The sequence below is a fragment of the Pleurodeles waltl genome, chromosome 1_1, assembly GCF_031143425.1.
Source record: "Pleurodeles waltl isolate 20211129_DDA chromosome 1_1, aPleWal1.hap1.20221129, whole genome shotgun sequence".
NCBI classification, from domain to species: Eukaryota; Metazoa; Chordata; class Amphibia; order Caudata; family Salamandridae; genus Pleurodeles; species Pleurodeles waltl.
In genome coordinates this window covers 22,571,201-22,590,325 of record NC_090436.1, presented here as the reverse complement: position 1 = coordinate 22,590,325, position 19,125 = coordinate 22,571,201, and the positions used below count along the sequence as shown (strand labels likewise).

Genomic DNA, 19,125 nt, shown 5'->3' with positions numbered 1-19,125 from the left:
ACTGGGTGCCAGGGATTGTTTGGTATGTGTGTGTGTTTTGTGTGTTTGGGGCACCCCTTGGGCAAGGGTCGCCCCCCCAAAGAGGGAAAAATTAGTATTGCCCATTTCTGCCCCCCATGGGCCTATTTTTTTAGGCCCATCGGCCTCCAAGGGGGGCAGAAACTACCAATACGCCAGGGATTTTTTGTTTTGTGCTGGAGGCGCCCCCTTTGGCAAGGGCCGCCCCCCCCCCCAAACAGGGTACAGAGCTGTTGGCCATTTCTGCCCCCCTTGTGGGCAGATTGGCCTTTTTTTTTTTTTTTTAGGCCTATCTGCCACTTAGGCACCAGGGAAAATTTCTAAGTTCTTGGTGGCGGGTGTTTGTCAACTGGCGAAGTATTTGTATTTGTGATTATAACAGTTTATTTCTTCTTTTTGTTCTAGTTCAAAGCTTTTGCTTCCTTTGCTGTGGATCCTTGCAGTTTTGGCAGTAGTTGTCCTGCGGTTTGCATAGTTGCATTTTTTAGGTAAGTGAAAGCAATTTACTCCAAAGTAGTATTGTTGACATGCATGAATGACATGTTTGTAGGTGGTGTACTAAATGCAGTATTGTGTGTGAAATTGTCCTTAGATTTGAGCACAATGATATTTGTGTTGTCATATGTCTAATTTGCTTTTTTCTTTTTTCTTTTTAGTGGGATATCATTCGTGATTGCTGTGTCTGTGCAGAGTAGGTGCTGGTGAGTAGCTTTTTCAGGCAAGTGAGTGGTAAAGTTTTTCAGTACATAACTCTTTGTGATAAAGTTACACTTTGTTTTTTACTTATTTTAGTGCTGGTTGTTGTTGGCAATCCATTTGTTGTTATTGAGGATCATGGCTAGCCGCAGAGTGACCGCTCAGCAGGTTGTTGGCATGTTTTTTGAGTCGTCTTCAGACCATGATTACGAGACTGACTCTGCATCTGAGGCAGAGGAGGAAGTGAGAGATTCTGGCAGTGAGTTTTCTGACCAAGAGGATTCTTCTGATGAGGAAGCCACTCTCAGTGCAGATGAAGGGCCTGTTTTGGAGGAGGACATTGATGTGCCAAGAGTGCAGCAGCCTGGGGCTGAAGGGTTTCCCCATTAGAAGACCTGACACCTGGATTACCCCAAACATGAAGCAGCCACAGTTACCTGCATTTACTGGTCTCCCAGGGTGTAGAGTCAATACGGAAAACTTTTTGCCTGTCAATTTCTTTCACTTGTTTATGGATGATGTATTTTTGGAAGAGATTGTGGAGCAGACTAATTTGTATGCGGAGCAATATTTGAGGGACAACGCTGCCAGACATAGGCCTCAGTCTAGAGCTACTCAGTGGGTTCCCACATATCTGGAAGAGATGAAAACGTTTTTAGGTTTGACTTTTTTGATGGGGTTGATAAGGAAGCCGTCACTGGCTTCTTATTGGTCTACTAGTCCCTTGATGGCAATGGCTATATTTCCTGCAACTATGACTGGTAATCGCTATTTGCTTCTTCTTCGCATGCCTCATTTTGTAGACAATGCTTTAGCCTTGCCACGAGATCACCCTAATTGTGACCGTCTTTTTAAGATTAAGCCTGTCCTTGATCATTTTGTAGATCGGTTTTCAGAGGTCTATGTTCCAGGCAAAGAGATAAGTGTGGACGAGTTTTTGGTCCTTTTCAAGGGGCGTTTTTAAGCAGTACATTCCTAGTAAGAGGGCACGGCATGGGATTAAATTGTATATACTGTCAGAAAGTAGTGCAGGATACGTGTATAATTTTCGGGTCTAGACTGGCAGGGATTCCAGTATTGACCCTCCTGGTTGTTCGGCCACTTTTAGAGTTAGCGAAAAAATAGTGTGGGAACTTGGTAGATGACTGTTTAACAAAGGTCACCATTTGTACGTAGATAATTTCTACACTGGAGTGCAGTTGTTCAAGGAGTTGTTTAGAGTGGACACTGTTGCTTGTGGCACAATCCGTTCTAACCAGAAAGGCTATCCAAGGGAGCTTGTCTGTATAAAACTTGAGCGGGGACAGTATAGTGCATTGCGTAATAATGAGCTGCTAGCTCTGAAATTTTCAGAGAGGGATGTGTACATGCTATCTACCATCCATGATGAGAGTACTTCCACTGTGACTGTTTGGGGTCAGGTTGCCGAAGTGCGCAAACCTGTGTGCATTTTGGACTACAATAGGCACATGGGTGGTGTTGATAGAGTAGATCAGAGGTTAGAACCTTACATTGCTCTTCGTAAGTCTTACGTGTGGTATAAAAAGTTGGCCCTACATTTATTTCATTTGGCAACTTTTAATGCTTTTATTCTGTATGATTAGACATGTGTGTCTAGCCTAAATAGGAATGAACTATCGAGGGTCTCTGGTATGATCAGTAGCCCATTCAGGGAAATATACTTGAGTACAAGCAAAAAGAAAATGAGCTACAACCAATATTCAACATTATCAAACAAATACAAAACACAAGAATTTTTATAACAATAGATTCAAAAAATGATATTTATTAAGTGTGTATGTACAACAAAACAAAGATATCTTAACTATATGGATATACAGATATAGCACAGGGAAGAAAACAAATGTAAGCCTAAATCATACATAAATATTAAGGATTGTTCACCTGAGTCAAGGATGAAATTTGTTAAATTTCAGGAGTCAGTGATAGAGAGCCTTATTGTGGTGGAACAGGCAAGAGTTCCTAGAGTAGCAGTGGTGGAGGATGTGGCTAGATTGAAAGATCGCCACTTTCCAGATCACATTCCTCCCACTCCCAAAAAAGACTTGCCCACTAAGAAATGTAGAGTATGTGCCCGAAGAGGTATCCGGAGGGATAGCCGGATGTACTGCCCTGATTGTCCTTCAAAGCCTGGGCTGTGTGTGGCTGGCTGTTTCAGAAATTACCACACTAAGAAAGTTTTCTGGGAAATACCGTGAGCGTAAACTGCCTATTTTATATTTTCATATGTTCAGTTTCACGGTTCGCATTACTGTCATGTATTTAGTTAGAGCTTTTGTGTTTGTACTTGTGTACTTATTTTATAATTAGTGGTTTCTTTGTTGTTTATAAACAAACAAAAAAGTGATGGCGGTGTGCATGGGGTGGCGCTTGACTGACGGTGTGCGTGGGATGGCGCTTGGCTGGCGGTGTGTGTGGGGTGGCACTTGGCTGGCGATGTGCATGGGGTGGCACTTGGCTGGCGGTGTGTGTGGGGTGGCGCTTAGCTGGCGGTGTGCGTGGGGTGACGCTTGGCTGGCGGTGTGCCTGGGGTGGCGCTTGGCTGGCGGTGTCCTTGGGGTGGAGCTTGGCTGGCGGTGCCAGCTTAAAGTCAGTCCACACACTCCCATCAGCTAGTGTGATTGCTGTATCAGGCATGTGGGCGTGTGTAAGTGATGGGCCCTTGAGTGGCGCTGTCGGTCGATGCGAGTGTTGTGATGTGCTGGGCATGTGGCTGGCGGAGTGAATGGTCTTGTGCATGTCATTTATGAAAGGTGTGTGAATGGACTGTAAAACAGTTGGTGCCTTGACGCAGCTTTACAGCTCACGAGCTGTGAGTCATTGGTTCAGTTTTTTGGCCTTTCAGTTATTAACAGTGCATTTCACTTTTGTGAAATCTCTTGTTAATAAAATTTGATCTACTGAACCATCACTCACCCTTGTGCCAAATCCAACCAGTATGTGTGGTGCAAATGGCAAAACCTGCTCCACTGTAATCAGGCGTCGCAGCACACTTGTGACACGCTAGGTGTCTCAGGTGGGACCCCTATGATGAAGCATGCCACCAACTTGGTTGGTGGGTGAGGGGTCTTTTTCACATAACCTAAGTGCGTTTCTTTTCACAATTTTAGTGTTTGGCACATTACAGATGTACGTGGACACATCAAAATGATATATTGCAAAACTACCTGTGTTTGGGGGGAGGGGGCACCTATGTTTTAGGTCCTGGGTGCGTCCTTCATCTAGCCTACCAAACCCAGACATTTTGTTTAAAAACTAGACACCCCAAGGAGTCCAGGGAGGTGTGTCATGCGTGGATCCCCCAACATTTTCTTACCCAGACTCCTCTGCAAACCTCAAAAGTGGATTAAAGCATATTTTCCTGACTTTTCTTAGTAGGATCACCGCTCCAGCACAAAATTCCTACTCCCTAGCGTTCCCCTCAGTCTCCCAAGTAAAATGACACCTCACTTGTGTGGGTCCCCAAAGTAGAGTCAGCCTAAAGATGTATAATAGAAGAATATGTGCATATCAACTCGCTGTGCTATCCCCTCAATCTCTACAAGTTTTTGGCCTTTTTCTGTTGCAGGCACCTTGCCCACCCACACAAGTGAGGTATCATTTTTATCGGGAGACTAGGGGGGGGAACGCGGGGTGGAAGGACATTTGTGGCTCCCCTCAGATTCCAGAACTCTCTGTCACCGAAATGTAAGGAAAAAGTGTTTTTTTAGCCAAATTTAGACGTTTGCAAAGGATTCTGGGTAACAGAACCTGGTGAGAGCCTCACAAGTCACCCCATCTTGGATTCCCCTAGGTCTCCAGTTTTCAAAAATGTCCAGGTACGGTAGGTTTCCCTAGGTGCCGGCTGAACTAGAGGCCAAAATCCACAGGTAGGCACTTTGCAAAAAAGACCTGTTTTCTGTGGAAAAATGAGATGTGTCCAGATTGTGTTTTGGGGCATTTCCTGTCAGGGGCACTAGGCCTACCCACACAAGTGAGGTATCATTTTTATTGGGAGACTTGGGGGAACGCTGGGTGGAAGGAAATTTGTGGCTCCTCTCAGATTCCAGAACTCTCTGTCACCGAAATTTGAGGAAAAAGTGTTTTTTTAGCCAAATTTAGAAGTTTGCAAAGGATTCTGGGTAACAAAACCTGGTGAGAGCCCCCACAAGTCACCCCATCTTGGATTCCCCTAGGTCTCTAGTTTTCAAGAATGCACAGGTTTGGTAGGTTTCCCTAGGTGCCGGTTAAGCTAGAGGCCAAAATCCACAGGTAGGCACTTTGCAAAAAATACCTCTATTTTCTGTGGAGAAATGTGATGTGTCCACATTGTGTTTTGGGGCATTTACTGTTGCGGGCACTGGGCCTTCCCACACAAGTGAGGTATCATTTTTATGGGGAGACTTGGGGGAACATAGAATAGCAAAACAAGTGTTAGTGCTCTTTGTCTTTCTCTACATTTTTTCCTTCCAAATAAAACAGATTGTGTAAAAAAAGACGTCTATTTGAGAAATACCCTGTAATTCACATGGTAGTATGGGCACCCTGGAATTCAGAGATGTGTAAATAACCACTGCTCCTCAACACCTTATCTTATGCCCATTGTGGAAATACCTATTCTTGATACCTATTTTTCACTCTTTACATTTCTCTCTAGATTTCGGCAAATGAATTGCTGTATACCCGGTATAGAATGAAAACCCACTGCTAGGTGCAGCTCATTTATTGGCTTTGGGTACCTAGGGTTCTTGATGAACCTACAAGCCCTATATATCCCCACAACCAGAAAAGGCCAGCAGACGTAACGGTATATTGCTTTAAAAAATCACAGTAAAAAGTTACAGAGTAAAACGTAGAGAAAAATGGCAGTTTTTTTCCCCTCAATTTCAATATTTTTTTATTTCAGTTGTTATTTTCTATAGGAAACCCTTGTAGGATCTACACAAATTACCATTGCTGAATTCAGAATTTTGTCTACTTTTCAGAATTGTTTGGGTTTTTGGGATCCATCATTGGTTTCACACCCATTTCTGTCACTGACTGGAAGGAGGCTGAAAGCGCAGAAAATCGTAAAAATGGGGTATGTCCCAGTAAAATGTCCAAATTGTGTTGAAAAATGTGGTTTTCTGATTCAAGTCTGCCTGTTCCTGAAAGCTGAGAAGCTGGTGATTTTAGCACCGCAAACCCTTTGTTGATGCCATTTTCATAGAAAATACCACAAGCCTTCTTCTGCAGCCCTTTTTCCCCATTTTTTTGAAAAAAAAACTACATTTTCACTGTATTTTGGCTATTTTCTTGGCCTCCTTCAGGGGAACCCACAAAATTTGGGTACCTCTAGAATCCCTAGGATGTTGGAAAAAAAGGACACATATTTGGCGTGGGTAGCTTATGTGGACAAAAAGTTATGAGGGCCTAAGCGCGCCCTGCCCCAAATAGCCAAAAAAAGGCCTGGCACCTGAGGGGGAAAAGGCCTGGCAGCGAAGGGGTTAAAAGGCTTGCTGGGCCTGAAAATGTGTAATATACTATGTCCTCAAGGCATTGATTAAATGGTTACACTGCAATGTTCTTTGTCATTCTTTTTTCCATGTGATTATGCCCTCAAAGGGCTGACTATATGGTTACATGACTGTATTTCTTCCAAATGCTTTTTTTTACTATGGTGCTCTGTAGGTGTAGTTCAAACCATTACTAATGCGAAGTGTATGAAGGAATGCACAAACACAGTTTATTTCTGATAAAGGTTTATTATGTGGCATGGCTAATTATTTGAGCCATTTCACTGAGGACCTGGTACTTCTCTAGCCATTTCCAGGTTTGGGGGACATTCTGAGCTGCTGACGTCAGAAGAAGTTCTGGCATCGTTCTGTGACACTGTACTCGGAGTGCTTTTGGCTCCACAGGGACATCTAGCCACAGCCAGTGTTACTGCACCTTCTGCTGTTGACTCTACTGAGGCATTTAGCCATGACCAGTGGTAATGCACCTTCTGCTATTGAATCTACAGGGACAGCTAGTAAAGACCTGCGGCACTGCACCCTTGTGCCGCTAACTGCACATTAAAATTATATTTAAAGGGCCTTAAAATGTGTAATACACTATGGGGGTCATTCCGACCCCGGCGGTCAAGGACCGCCGGGGATGCGGGAGCACCGCCAACAGGCTGGCGGTGCTCCTCAGGACATTCTGACCGCGGCGGTTCAGCCGCAGTCAGAACAGGAAAACCGGCTGTCTCCCACCGGTTTTCCGCTGTGCTGCAGAATCCTCCATGGCGGCGCAGCTTGCTGCGCCGCCATGGGGATTCTGACACCCCATACCGCCATCCTGTTCCTGGCGGGTCGCTGCACCCGTCGCACATACCCACTCCGCCGGCTCCATTCGGAGCCGGCTTCCCGCTGGGCTGGCGGGCGGCCTTCTGGCGGTCGCCCGCCAGCCCAGCGGGAAAGCCAGAATGGCCCTCCCTCCAGGCGGGCGGCGACCGCCGCCCGCGTGGGTCAGAATGACCCCCTATGTCCTCAAGGGGCAGATTATATGGTTACACTGAAATGTTCTTTGCCATTCTTTTTTCATGTGATTATGCCCTCTAGGGGCTGACTATATGGTTACGTGACCATGTTTCTTCCAAATGCTATTTTTTTTGTGGTGCTCTGTAGGGGATGTTCAGACCATTACCGTCTAATGCCAAGTGTATGAAGGAATGCACAAACACAGTTTATTTCTGCTAAAGGTTTAATGTGCAGCATGGGTAAATATTTCAGCCACTTCACTGAGGACCTGGTACTTCTCCAGCTGTTTCTGGCTTTGGGGGATATTATGAGCTTCTGACGTCAGAAGAAGTTCTGGCAGCGTTCTTTGACACTACTCTGAGTGTTTTTGGCTCCACAGGGACATCTAGCCACGACCAGTGGTACTGCACCTTCTGCCATGGTCACTACAGGGACATCTAGTAATGACCTGTGGCACTGCACCCTTGTGCCGCTGATTCCACAGTTAAATGATATTTAAAAGGCCTGCTAGGTCTGAAAATGTGGTTACACTGCAATGTTCTTTGTCATTCTCTTTTATGTGATTATGCCCTCTAGGGTCTTACTATATAGTTACGTGACCATGTTTCTTCCAAATGCTATTTTTACTATGCTGCTCTGTAGGGTCTATTCCAACCGTTACAGTCTAATGCCAAGTGTATGAAGGAAAGCACAAACACAGTTTATTTCTGATAAAGGCTTAATGCGTTACATGGCTAGATATTTATAAGATCCCAAAGGCGAGATTGTCATTATTATTTACAACGCCAACAGCTCTAACTCTTGCTAATTCCAGACCTAGTGCATTGCAAATGCTTGTTACGCATTGGGGTCACCAGAAAAGGTGTTACAGCAGGCGTGGGTGAGCTATATCTGTTGAGTAGCAGATTTCCAGTGGGCCACAATTCACGTTTATAGTACAGTCAAGCAACATGTTAAATGCTGAAGTACTGGTATCACATTTACTGCTGAGTTTAGTAGTAATTCATTCTCCAGTGCTCCAAGGTCATTGCTGTTGCTCCTGAGGGTTCTCCGGGATTCCTGGTCGACACTTCAGAAGGGGTGTTTGGGCCAAAGTTTTTTTAAAGAGGGTGTTTAACTGTGTGAAGCAAAGTCCAGGATTCACACAGCGATCTGGGATTTGAGGAAGCAAGGTATTCTCTCAGAATATGAGCCACTTTTATGTTTTGCGTGCTCATTGCTTGCGCTGTGCTTGTTTTTCAAGTGCTGGCATTTCTTTTAGGAGAGACATCCATCATTCTTTCACTCCCCTCTTTTGAGGCTCATCCTGGTTTCTATCATGCCAAAACACCACAGTCCCCTAGGCCACTTCCAAGACCTTTTCCCTCTTTTCCCTGGTCACGGTCTAGTCTTTTCGTATATACCAGTCTGAGCTCCTCGCTAACCTCTGCATTGACTGTGATTGCCAGCCTATGAGAAGTTGCTTCTCCAGCACCCGCATACCGTACGGTAAGGCAGTTATATTTCAGGTTAGTGGTCAGCAGTGACATTATCAGCCATGTAATACGAGTAAGTGACAAAACAGCTTGATAATTGCTCCCGAACATATAAGCTATGAAGAAAAGAGTCTGTTCCAGCTTTGTTCACTAACAGTTCCTGCGCAAATCATCCTAACATCATTATTATGTCTGGTGTGTGCCAATTCACTCTGTTTATTTTGACGTGTAACTGGCCTGATTAGACATATGTGTCTAGCCTAAATAGGAATGAACTATCGAGGGTCTCTGGTATGATCAGTAGCCCATCCAGGGAAATATACTTGAGTACAAGCAAAAAGAAAATGAGCTACATCCAATATTCAACATTATCAAACAAATACAAAACACAAGAATTTTTATAACAATAGATTCAAAAAATGATATTTATTAAGTGTGTATGTACAACAAAACAAAGATATCTTAACTATATGGATATACAGATATAGCACAGGGAAGAAAACAAATGTAAGCCTAAATCATACATAAATATTAAAAAACAATTCAATACAATAAGTACCAATACACAGATGACTCACAGAGACAAAGTGCCACAGCTGGAGAAGTACCAGGTCGTCAGTGAAATGGCTGAAATATTTAGCCATGCTGCACATTAAACCTTTATCAGAAATAAACTGTGTTTGTGCTTTCCTTCATACACTTGGCATTAGACTGTAACGGTTCAAATAGACCCTCTATAGCAGCATAGTAATAATAGCATCCTTCCCAACCATCAATGACCTGCAGCCAAGGCGAAGATATGAGATACTCCGATATGGGCCGCTTCACTAAGGATGGTAGATTTAACGATAAAGTTTATCCCAGGGCATCTTCTCCATTGTTTTTATTCATCACAACTCTTCCATCTCGACGTTAGCAGGGATCCTCTAATCCTCGGCTCGCAGCGCCACCAGTATCTGTTGAACCGGCATTGGAATCAGAAAGGTTGATAACTTCCAATTTCAGTAGGATTTTACTCATATCTTCGCCTTGGCTGCAAAATTAACAAAGCCTGCGATTTCTGTATCATAAAATACTTAAGGAGCTGCCCTGATGAAGGCGGCCTCCCAGATGAGAGGATTACCGGCGAAACGCGCGCAGGCTTGGTTCCTACTGTTGCTGATGTAGAGTAATTATATTTTGGTGATCATTAGACAAGACTGAGGGGGTCATTCTGACCCCGGCGGGCGGCGGTCGCCGCCCGCCTGGCGGGAACAGCCATTTGGCCGCTCTGCGGTCAAAAGACCGCTGCAGCCATTCCAACCTTCCCGCTGGGCCAGCGGGCGCTAACATTGTTAGCGCCCGCCGGCCCAGCGGGAAGGGGGCCTGCAACACTGAAGCCAGCTCCGAATGGAGCCGGCGGTGTTGCAGGAGTGCGACGGGTGCAGTTGCACCCGACGCGCTTTTCACTGTCTGCTAGGCAGACAGTGAAAAGCAGGCTGGGGCCCTGTTAGGCGGCCCCTAGACACCCGTTACCGCCAGCCTCTTCCTGGCGGTGTAAACCGCCAGAAACAGGCTGGCGGTAAGGGGGTCAGAATCCCCATGGCGGCGCTGCTTTCAGCCCCGCCATGGCGGATTCGCCCAGCCGGGAGAAATCCGGCGGGAAACCGCCGGACCCGGGTTTCTGACTGCGGCTTTACCGCCGCGGTCAGAATGGGCAGGGAAGCACCGCCAGCCTGTTGGCGGTGCTTCCGTCATTCGCGGCGGGTCGGAATGACCCCCTGAGTGACTATTGTTGATTGTAATAACAGAATTATGTTATTTTGAATTGTGTCAGGGTTATTGCCGTAGGAGGAACCACTTATATTTAACTGTAATTTAACATACTTTTGAGGTTTTATAGATTTATGTGTTAATTGTTGTGTTATCACTATTGTGCTTGTCTTGTCTTGTGTGGCACTTTGTCTCTGTGAGTCATCTGTGTATTGGTACTTATTGTATTGAATTGTTTTTTTATATTTATGTATGATTTAGGCTTACATTTGTTTTCTTCCCTGTGCTATATCTGTATATATTTATATAGTTAAGATATCTTTGTTTTGTTGTACATACACACTTAATAAATATCATTTTTTGAATTTATTGTTATAAAAATTCTTGTGTTTTGTATTTGTTTGATAATGTTGAATATTGGTTGTAGCTCATTTTCTTTTTGCTTGTACTCAAGTCTAGTCTAAATAGGACAATTGTTACTTGCTTTAATGCGGGTACCTTGGGGCACTGATTCATTAGTTGCAGCAGGAATTACATGCGCCGTCAGGGCCTTTCCAGACCACACAAATCACTGAGCGGATGCTGGCTCTTACCAGGGAACTCCGCCTGCATCCGGTTGCCAGGAGCATCCATTTAAGGATATTAATGCCAGTTACAGAAGCCATGCTTGTTACCATCCTGCAGCCTTTATTTTTAGAATTGAGTTCTACTTTCCCAGAGTTCAATGGATTACTATTTTCATGTGTTTTATGTATTTCACATGGGTTTGTTTTAGCATGACCGAACCTGATTTAGTGGTACGTAATAACCGATTGGAACCTAGGGCCAGATTTAAGGGAAAATGACGGTGCACGTCGCTGCACCAAATTTAGCAGCATCGCGCACCATCATTTTCAGAACGCAGGGATGCGCCGTATTTAATAGAATGTGGCGCACCCCTGTGTTTCCCCCTTTGGTATTACAGAAGGGGCTGCAGATGCTTGTGCGCCCCCTTCTGTAAAACCGATAGCGCTGGCGCACAGATAGCACCAGCACTATCACTGGAGGGTGTTCCCTTGTTTACATGGGGGCGTGGCCCCATGCAAATGAGGGAATCACTTTGCCTCTGTGCTCGGGCCCGTTTACTGACATGGGCTCAGAGGCAAACATGCCTTTAGTAGGCACACTGAAAGACTGGCACAAAAAGGTGGTGCACTTTTAGGGCACCTTCTACAGGCAGCCCTCTGTGAGGGAGAAAATGGATCCCATGAACCCCCCCAGACATCCCCTTGAGGACAGGTACAGTCACTTACTGCACCCGCCTGCAAGGGGATCTCTAATACCACTTAAAAGTGCAGGCGGGATGCTGCCTGCACAGAGAAACACAGCAGCTTTTAAACAGCTGCTCTGTAGATCTCTTAAATGCGCTGCCCTGAGGACAGCACGAGTTGGCAGCTGCCATGGTGCAGCGCATCAACTCTAATATGGCGCACTTTGCTTGTTTGCGCAGGGTGCACCTTTTGAAAGGTGAAAATGCATTGTATGAGTCATACAGCACCTGTTGTGCTCATCGCTAAATTAGATAGACAACACCACCATGTCGCAGACTGTAATAAGTGCCAGTGTTGGCAATGAAGTGCCCGGGAACCACCAGCTCAAATTAAGCATTGGTTGCACCTATATGGGTTCTGACAGAGGGAGTATCTGCAATTGAACACAGTCAATGTCTAAATTTAGTAAAACTTCTATTATAGGATTTTGGAAGGAATGAAAGAGCCTCATAGAATGTTTCGGAGAATGCACATTAAGGAGTTGAATCAAGCGTTCCATTGATCACACTTGACATAATTCACTCTTCTGCAGTGCAGATCAGCGAACAATAAATATCACCAGACAACGTACTTACATGTGACATATTACTTTGCAGATTAACATCCAGCCTAAGCATCCTACAAAAAGATGGGTAAAAGAAAAGGAAAAATCAATAGGCAGTCATGTGAATCAAGAGGTCATGGATGTGCAGATGCCTTTCTTGCAGGTAAGAGGGGGTAAATCTTTTCAGTTTCACCTGTGCTTCTTTCTCTGTCAAGTGCAATCTCTGCATCATTACACCGTGTATAGCTTGGCATTGCGACAAATTGAGAGTTGGCAGTAAAAGAAGTCCTTACGACTCACAATGGAGTCTACCTGCAGCCCACCTTGCCTAACAACACGCCTGCCATTGTCAGGCTACTTGCCAGGGTCTGAGGCTCTCAGGGGGAAACCAAGCCATCTTTGCAACAAATATTGTAGTTGTACGTGGAATCATTTATACTCTTAAAAGCTCACTGAATTACCTAGCACCTTCTCCTAGCTGCCACCAAGCCACAGCAACCAGCTGTGTCCCGGAGGTGGGCACCCCAGGACATAGCAGGAGCCGGACCTGGGGGGTGGCGGTCCCCAGGGCCATCAGTGGCTCCTCCAGGGCGGCCGCACCTCCCTCCCCCCCAACATGCATAGCCCCGAGGAGGTGGTGGCCCCCAGGGCTGCAGGGGGGGGGAATCCTAAAAAAAAAAGAAGTTACAAAATAATAAATAATAGGGGCCAGGTAGAGACACCCTGATCCCTTAGTACTGATGGGTGTGTCCCAGAGGGACGCCCCCCCAAGAACAAAAAAGCATTTTATTTACTTATTTTTTTGCCGCTAAATTGCAGCAAAATGTGTTTAAAAAAAGTGCGGGCTCTTTTTCATAGGCTCCTGGGTGGGCCAGGTCCAAAGTCATTGCTAATTTTGTGTGGTGGGGGGCCCTGGCCCCCCACAGCTCTGGGAACCACCACCTCCCTGGGGTTTTCATTTTCATTTAAGCAGGGGGCCTGTGGCCCACCCATGCCCCAGAGACCACCACCTCCCCGGGGCTTTGATTTTGGGGGCCCACATCTTCCCCTGCCTTGGGGCAACATTGTATTTGGAGCGGGAGGCCACACGGCCCCCCTGCAGCCCCGGTGGACCACACCCCCCCCAGGGCAAATGTTTAAAAAAAGAAAGGGGACCCTCAAGCCCCGGGGACCACCACCTCCCCAGGGCTTCCTGCGGCCCCCCTCGAGGAGCCTCTGATGACCCTGGGGACTGCCACCCCGCAGGGCCGGCTCCTGCTATGTCCTGGTGTCCCCACCCCCGGGACATAGCTGTTTGCTGTGGCTTGGCTGCAGCCAAGCCACTTACAACACCTCTGGTTTTGACAGCAGGACCTTTAAAGCAGGTCCAACTGTCAAAATCCGAAGTTTCATCGCTGTCCCCTGCACACGTGTAGGGAACAGAGATGAAATGCTTCAGCAAGCAGAGAGCTGCTGTTAAAGCAGCTCCATGCTTGCTGATGCAATGGCACTGTGAGGGAAGCCTTAAGTCTTCCCCTGCAGTGTCAGGTAGCCCGTAAAGGGCATTTTGTTAAAAATAAAATATACATATATGTTGGGACCATGGAGGAGCCCTGGAGGGCCCTCCTCAAGGTCCCTGATAGCCCATAAATGTCTAAAAAAAATACTTTAAAAAAAAAGGCAATTACACTGAGGGTTAAGGTTTCTAGCCAGCTGGACTCGTTTCCCTTTAAAAAAAAAAAAACGACAAATCTGTATATATCATAATGAAAGGTAATCTTACGCTTTTTAAAATAACAAATAATTTTTTTTAAAATTTGTCCAGAAATATCTCATTCTAAGTATGTCATATATCAAAGCCTAAACAACTATCTCTCTCACTTTCTCTCTCTCTCTCTCTTTCAATCTTTTACCCACTTAGACACTTACACACCCACTCACAGACCCACTCAGGCACTCATGCACCCACTCACAGACCAACTCAGACTCTCATGCACTCACTCACAGCCCAGTCAGTCCAGTCAGACCCTCACACACCCACTCAGTCAGTTACGCACCCACTCACACACCCATTCATACTGTCACACACCGACTCACAAACCCACTGACACCCTCATGCACCCACTCAGACCCGCGCACATGGTGATGCACCCACTAAAACAATGATGTACACACTCTCACACTCAGACACACACGTTGACAGCCACTCTCATCCCCAGATACACCCTCTAACACCTATTCTCACACCCAGAGTGGCCGCAGCCAACTTCACCTGCGCACAGCGAAAGGGGCATGCACAGCATGGGGTTGGGTGGCTAGGGGAGTTGGCCGCAGGGACTGGTTACAGGCCAGCCCTTGTGGGCAACCCCTACTGCACACGGGTCGAGTGCCGTAATTTGTGGGTTAATTAGCAGTGCATGGCGAGGGCGCGAGTTATAGTTACTTGAGCTAACTCTAACTGGTGAATTTCTATGGTTTTGTACGTTTAAAATGTGAACTATAACCTCCCTGTAACCTTTGGTTTCTTAAGTGACTTTCTATGTTTTTTAATTCTAGTTCCTAATTATAACATCCCTGTAACCTTCGTTTTTTTCAGTGAATTTCTATGTTTTTTTTAAGTAAGCACCACACCTTGCACCGTGTATGGCCTTCACCCATGCGCAGCAGAAGTTGCCTGCAAGACCTGGCTTGCAGCCAGACCTTGCGGCCAACCCGCCTAACCACCCAGCCCCATGCTGTGCACAGCCCTTTGGCTATGCGTGGCAGTAGTTGGCCGCAGCTTCCCTGGGTGTGAGAATAGATGTGAGAGGGTGTATCTAGGGGTAAGAGTGGCTGTGAGAGTGCCTGTGTGGATGTGAGACTGTTTTACTTGGTGCGTCAGTGTGTGTGCTGGCTTGTGAGTGGGTGCATGAGGCTGTCAATGGGTCTGTGAGTGAGTGTCTAAGAGTCTGAGTGGGTCTGTGAGTGGGTGTGTAACTATCTGAGTGGGTCTGTGAGTGGGTGAGTAAGGGTCTGACTAGGGCTGTGAGTGGGTGCACGAGGGTCTGAGTGGGTCTGTGAATGGGATCGTGAGTGTCTTAGTGGGTCTGTGAGTGGATGCGTGAGTGGGAGAAATTGATTGAAAGAGAGACAGAGAGAGAGAGAAAGTGAGAGGGAGAGACATAGGGTGTTTTTTAGGCTTTGATGTACGATATACTTAGAATGAGATATTTCTGCACAAATTAAAATGAAAAAAATGTATCTATCATTTTTTTAAAGTTAAAATAATTTGTGCTTTAAAGAAAAAAAAAAAGAGGGAAGAGAGTCCGGCTGGACTCGAACCCTGAATGCTCAGTGTGTGACCTTCACACCGAGCTATTCTTTCTTTTCTTTTTTTTTTAAGCACTTTATGTGCTATCTGGGACAGTGAGGGAGCCCTCAAGGGATCCCCCGCGGTCCCTACACATTTATTTATTTATATTAATTATTTATGAAAATGCCTTTCACAGGCTACTTGGCACTGTGAGGGAAGCCTTAAGGTGCCATTGCTTCAGCAAACAGGGAGCTGCTTTAACAGCAGTTCCGTGCTTGCTGAAGCATTTCATCTCTGCACCCTGCACGCATGCAGGGGACAGAGATGAAATCTCCGCTGTTTGATAGCGGTACCTGCTTTAGAGGTCCCGCTGTCAGACAGCGGAGTGTTTGCTGTGGCTTGGCTGCAGCTTCAGAGCTATAGCAAAAAACAATGTGGTCACTTCAGCTGCTATCTGGAAAGTTTCAGGGTGATCCATCAAGTGGGGGCCAAGAAAAAGGGGGGTCCTAAAATTTCTTTTTCCTGTTCATTTTTCCTTAGGGATTTTGAACAACAATAGCACCAAAACCCCTGGATGGAATTGCACCAAATTTGGCAGAAAGGTAGCTCTTGGTCAAGAAAGAGCCCTTTTTGTTATTTGGTGTAAATCCATTCAGTAGTTTTTGAGAAATTTGGAAATCCAAATTTGTATATCTAGGGACGCGAAGGAATCGCAACCCCTCCTGATCTCGTGCTGAGATCTGATTGGCTTCAACCAGGAAGTGATGGCAGACATCTTGGGATTCCGCTTGAGCCCAGTCCCAGACAAAAATGTAAATAAAAAAGAAAATGGGCCAGGGTACAAACACACTGACAACTTAGCTCTGGTGCTGGGGTCCCAGAGGGGGAACGTCACCCTCCCACCCAGGGGCAAAAAACATTTTCTACAAAATTTTCACCGTGATTCTTGGCTGATACGCGGATCCAGGCAAATTAAAAAAAAAAAAAAAAAAAAGCACGGCTCCTGAGCTTCGTCTTTTTGGGTGGGCCAAGTCCTGGGGGCAATGTTTATCTGTAATGGGAGATACCCGCCACCCCCCGTAGCCTCGGGCCTACCACCTCCCCAGGGCGATGCATAAAAAATGTGCGGGGGCTACGTGCCCCCCATGCCCGGGGGACCACGACCTCCATTGGGGAAAATGTTTAATCTGTGTGGGGGAGGCCCATCGCCCTCCCCCACAGCTCCGGGGACCAACACCTCCCCTGAACATATTGTGATGTGGGGAGGGGGGTGTCCGGCAAAAAGTGAAGGGGGTTCATTTCGGAGCCCCAGGGGACCAGCACCTCCCCGGGGCATTGTTCATAGGAGGGGGGGCCACGTGGCCCCCCTCAAGGAGTCACTGATGGCCCTGGGGACCGCCACTGCCCCAGGGTCAGCTCCTGCTACGTCCTGGGGTGCCCACCCCAGGTATATAGCTGTTTGCAACCAACCAAAAGCAAAGAAATCCACCTTCTGACAGCGGGACCTGTCAAACAGATCCTGCTGCCAGAAAGCGGAGTTTTCATCTACTTCCCTGCCCTCAGACATGCGTGCAAGGAAGAGAGATGGAAACATTGATCCAGCAACCAGGGAACTGCTACTTAAAGGTGGTCCTTGGTTGCTGGAACAATGCCAACTCCCGCAGGAGGCCGGAGCTGGCTGGGACCACGGGGAAGGCCTTGAGGCAGAAAGGCAGACATAAAGGAAGAAACAAATAGAAAGGCAGAAAGAGAGGGTGAAAAGAACAGAAAGGTAGAATGACAGGGTAGAAACAAAAAGAAAGACACAAACAGGGGGCAATAAACAAGGAGAAAACTGGCAGAAAGGCAGAAACAGAGGGCATGGAATGAGCAAAAAGGAAGAAACAGATGGCAAGAAACGAGCATAAAAGGACCAAAAAGGCACAGAGGGAAGAAATAGGCAGAAAGGCAAAAACAGAGGGCAAGAAACAAGCAGAAAAGGGGCAGAGAAGCAGAAAAAGAAGGCCAGAAATGGGCAGAGATGGACAAACAGAAAGCAAGAAATGAGAAGAAAGGCAGAAACAGAGGGAAGACGACACAGGGTTTGATGATTATAGGGGGTTGGTTGCAGATCCTGGCCACAGACCAGGCTCTGCGGCCAACTCCTGCTGTGCACAGCCCAAGACCATGCATGGTGTGGGGTGGCTTGGTTATAGGGGGTTGGCAGTAGGGCCTGGCTGCAGGCCAGGCCCTGCAGCCAACCACTGCAGCGCACGGCCAAAGGCTGTGCACAATGGTGGTTGGATTAACGTATAGTTATTAGAATAACTTTACGTAAAAAAAACATAGAAATTCACTTAAAAAAAACAAAAGTTACAGGAACCTTATAGTTAAGCTCACATTTTGAACGTACCAAACCATAGAAATTCACCAGTTGGAGCTAGAGTTATGTCAAGTAACTATAAGTTGTGTCCTAAGGTAACTATAACTAGCACATTCACCATGCACTGCTAATTACCCCACAAATTACGGTACTCATGGCATCTTTGATAACATTGATAATGTCACTGTAACATCTGCAGCAAAATTACGTTATAGTTAGGCTCACATTTTAAACATACCAAACCATAGAAATTCACCAGTTATAGTTAGAGTTATGTCAAGAAACTATAACTCGTGTCTTAAGGTAACTGTAATTCACACCCTCGCCATGCACTGCTAATTACCCCACAAATTAAGGTACTCATGTCATCTTTGATAACATTATTGATAATGTCACTGTGACATCTGCAGTAAAATTATTGATCAGATAACTGTGCATGGCGAGGGCGCAATTTATAGTTACCTTAGGACGCAAGTTATAGTTACTTGAGATAACTCTAACTTGCGAATTTCTATCGTTTAAAATGTGAGCCTAACCTTTGTTTTTTTTAAGTGAAAAGACAGATAGATAGATAGACTAATAGAACCTGATGCTATAGCCTGTAATATGATAGTATGAAATCTCTGCATGAGGGCTTGGTGTGACTTTCGAGCGGCATACATGAATGCATATGGGCAGTGTTGAAGGCTGGCCCTCTATGTAGTGCACAAAAACCAAGTACACTATGCAGAGGGTCCGAACAACCACATATTAGTCTTCACGGGTAAAAATCAGACCACCTAATTCTCTAATTTTTAAGGTGGTCGAGCAGTTAGGCTAATCCAGGAGATGTGCTAAGCATTTGCTGTACTCACAAATCCAATCATGCACCACACACACTCAATGAATAACTCGAGACCAGATTTTATAAAAATACTTCAGACTTTTATATAATTTTTAAGACCAACATCTTTAGAATGCGTTAAGTACTTTTATAGTTATGAATTTTTGAAGTTTTAGCAAAGTTTGTGTTTCTGTGCGTAATTACGCACCATGGGAATCAATAGGCAGTCACTTTTAAAAATGCATTTAAAATCGTACAGTTGGGTTACCAGTCTCTTCTTTTGCAGGGTGGTCGCAGTCGTCTGTGGGCACCTCGTACCAGCGAGAGAGCCTCGGGCGGCTCCCGGTTTCGGCGGGAGCAGCGTTGGGGAA

General features: G+C 45.9%; 1 protein-coding gene across 2 annotated transcripts in view; it reads left to right on the top strand.

The window, feature by feature from the left end:
• The window catches only part of LOC138265699 (uncharacterized), a 66,931-nt gene that overhangs the window by 22,249 nt on the left and 25,557 nt on the right, over positions 1-19,125 (top strand). Inside the window, exons 2-4 of one of the 2 annotated variants that reach the window (XM_069217420.1) lie at positions 424-506; positions 675-719; positions 12,351-12,461. In XM_069217420.1, coding sequence (XP_069073521.1) covers positions 12,383-12,461 — 79 coding nt within the window. In that variant the 5' untranslated portion in view covers positions 424-506; positions 675-719; positions 12,351-12,382. Of the gene's footprint in view, positions 1-423; positions 507-674; positions 720-5,693; positions 5,795-12,350; positions 12,462-19,125 lie in introns of those variants that run through there. The other variant, XM_069219227.1, reaches the window with a different exon arrangement.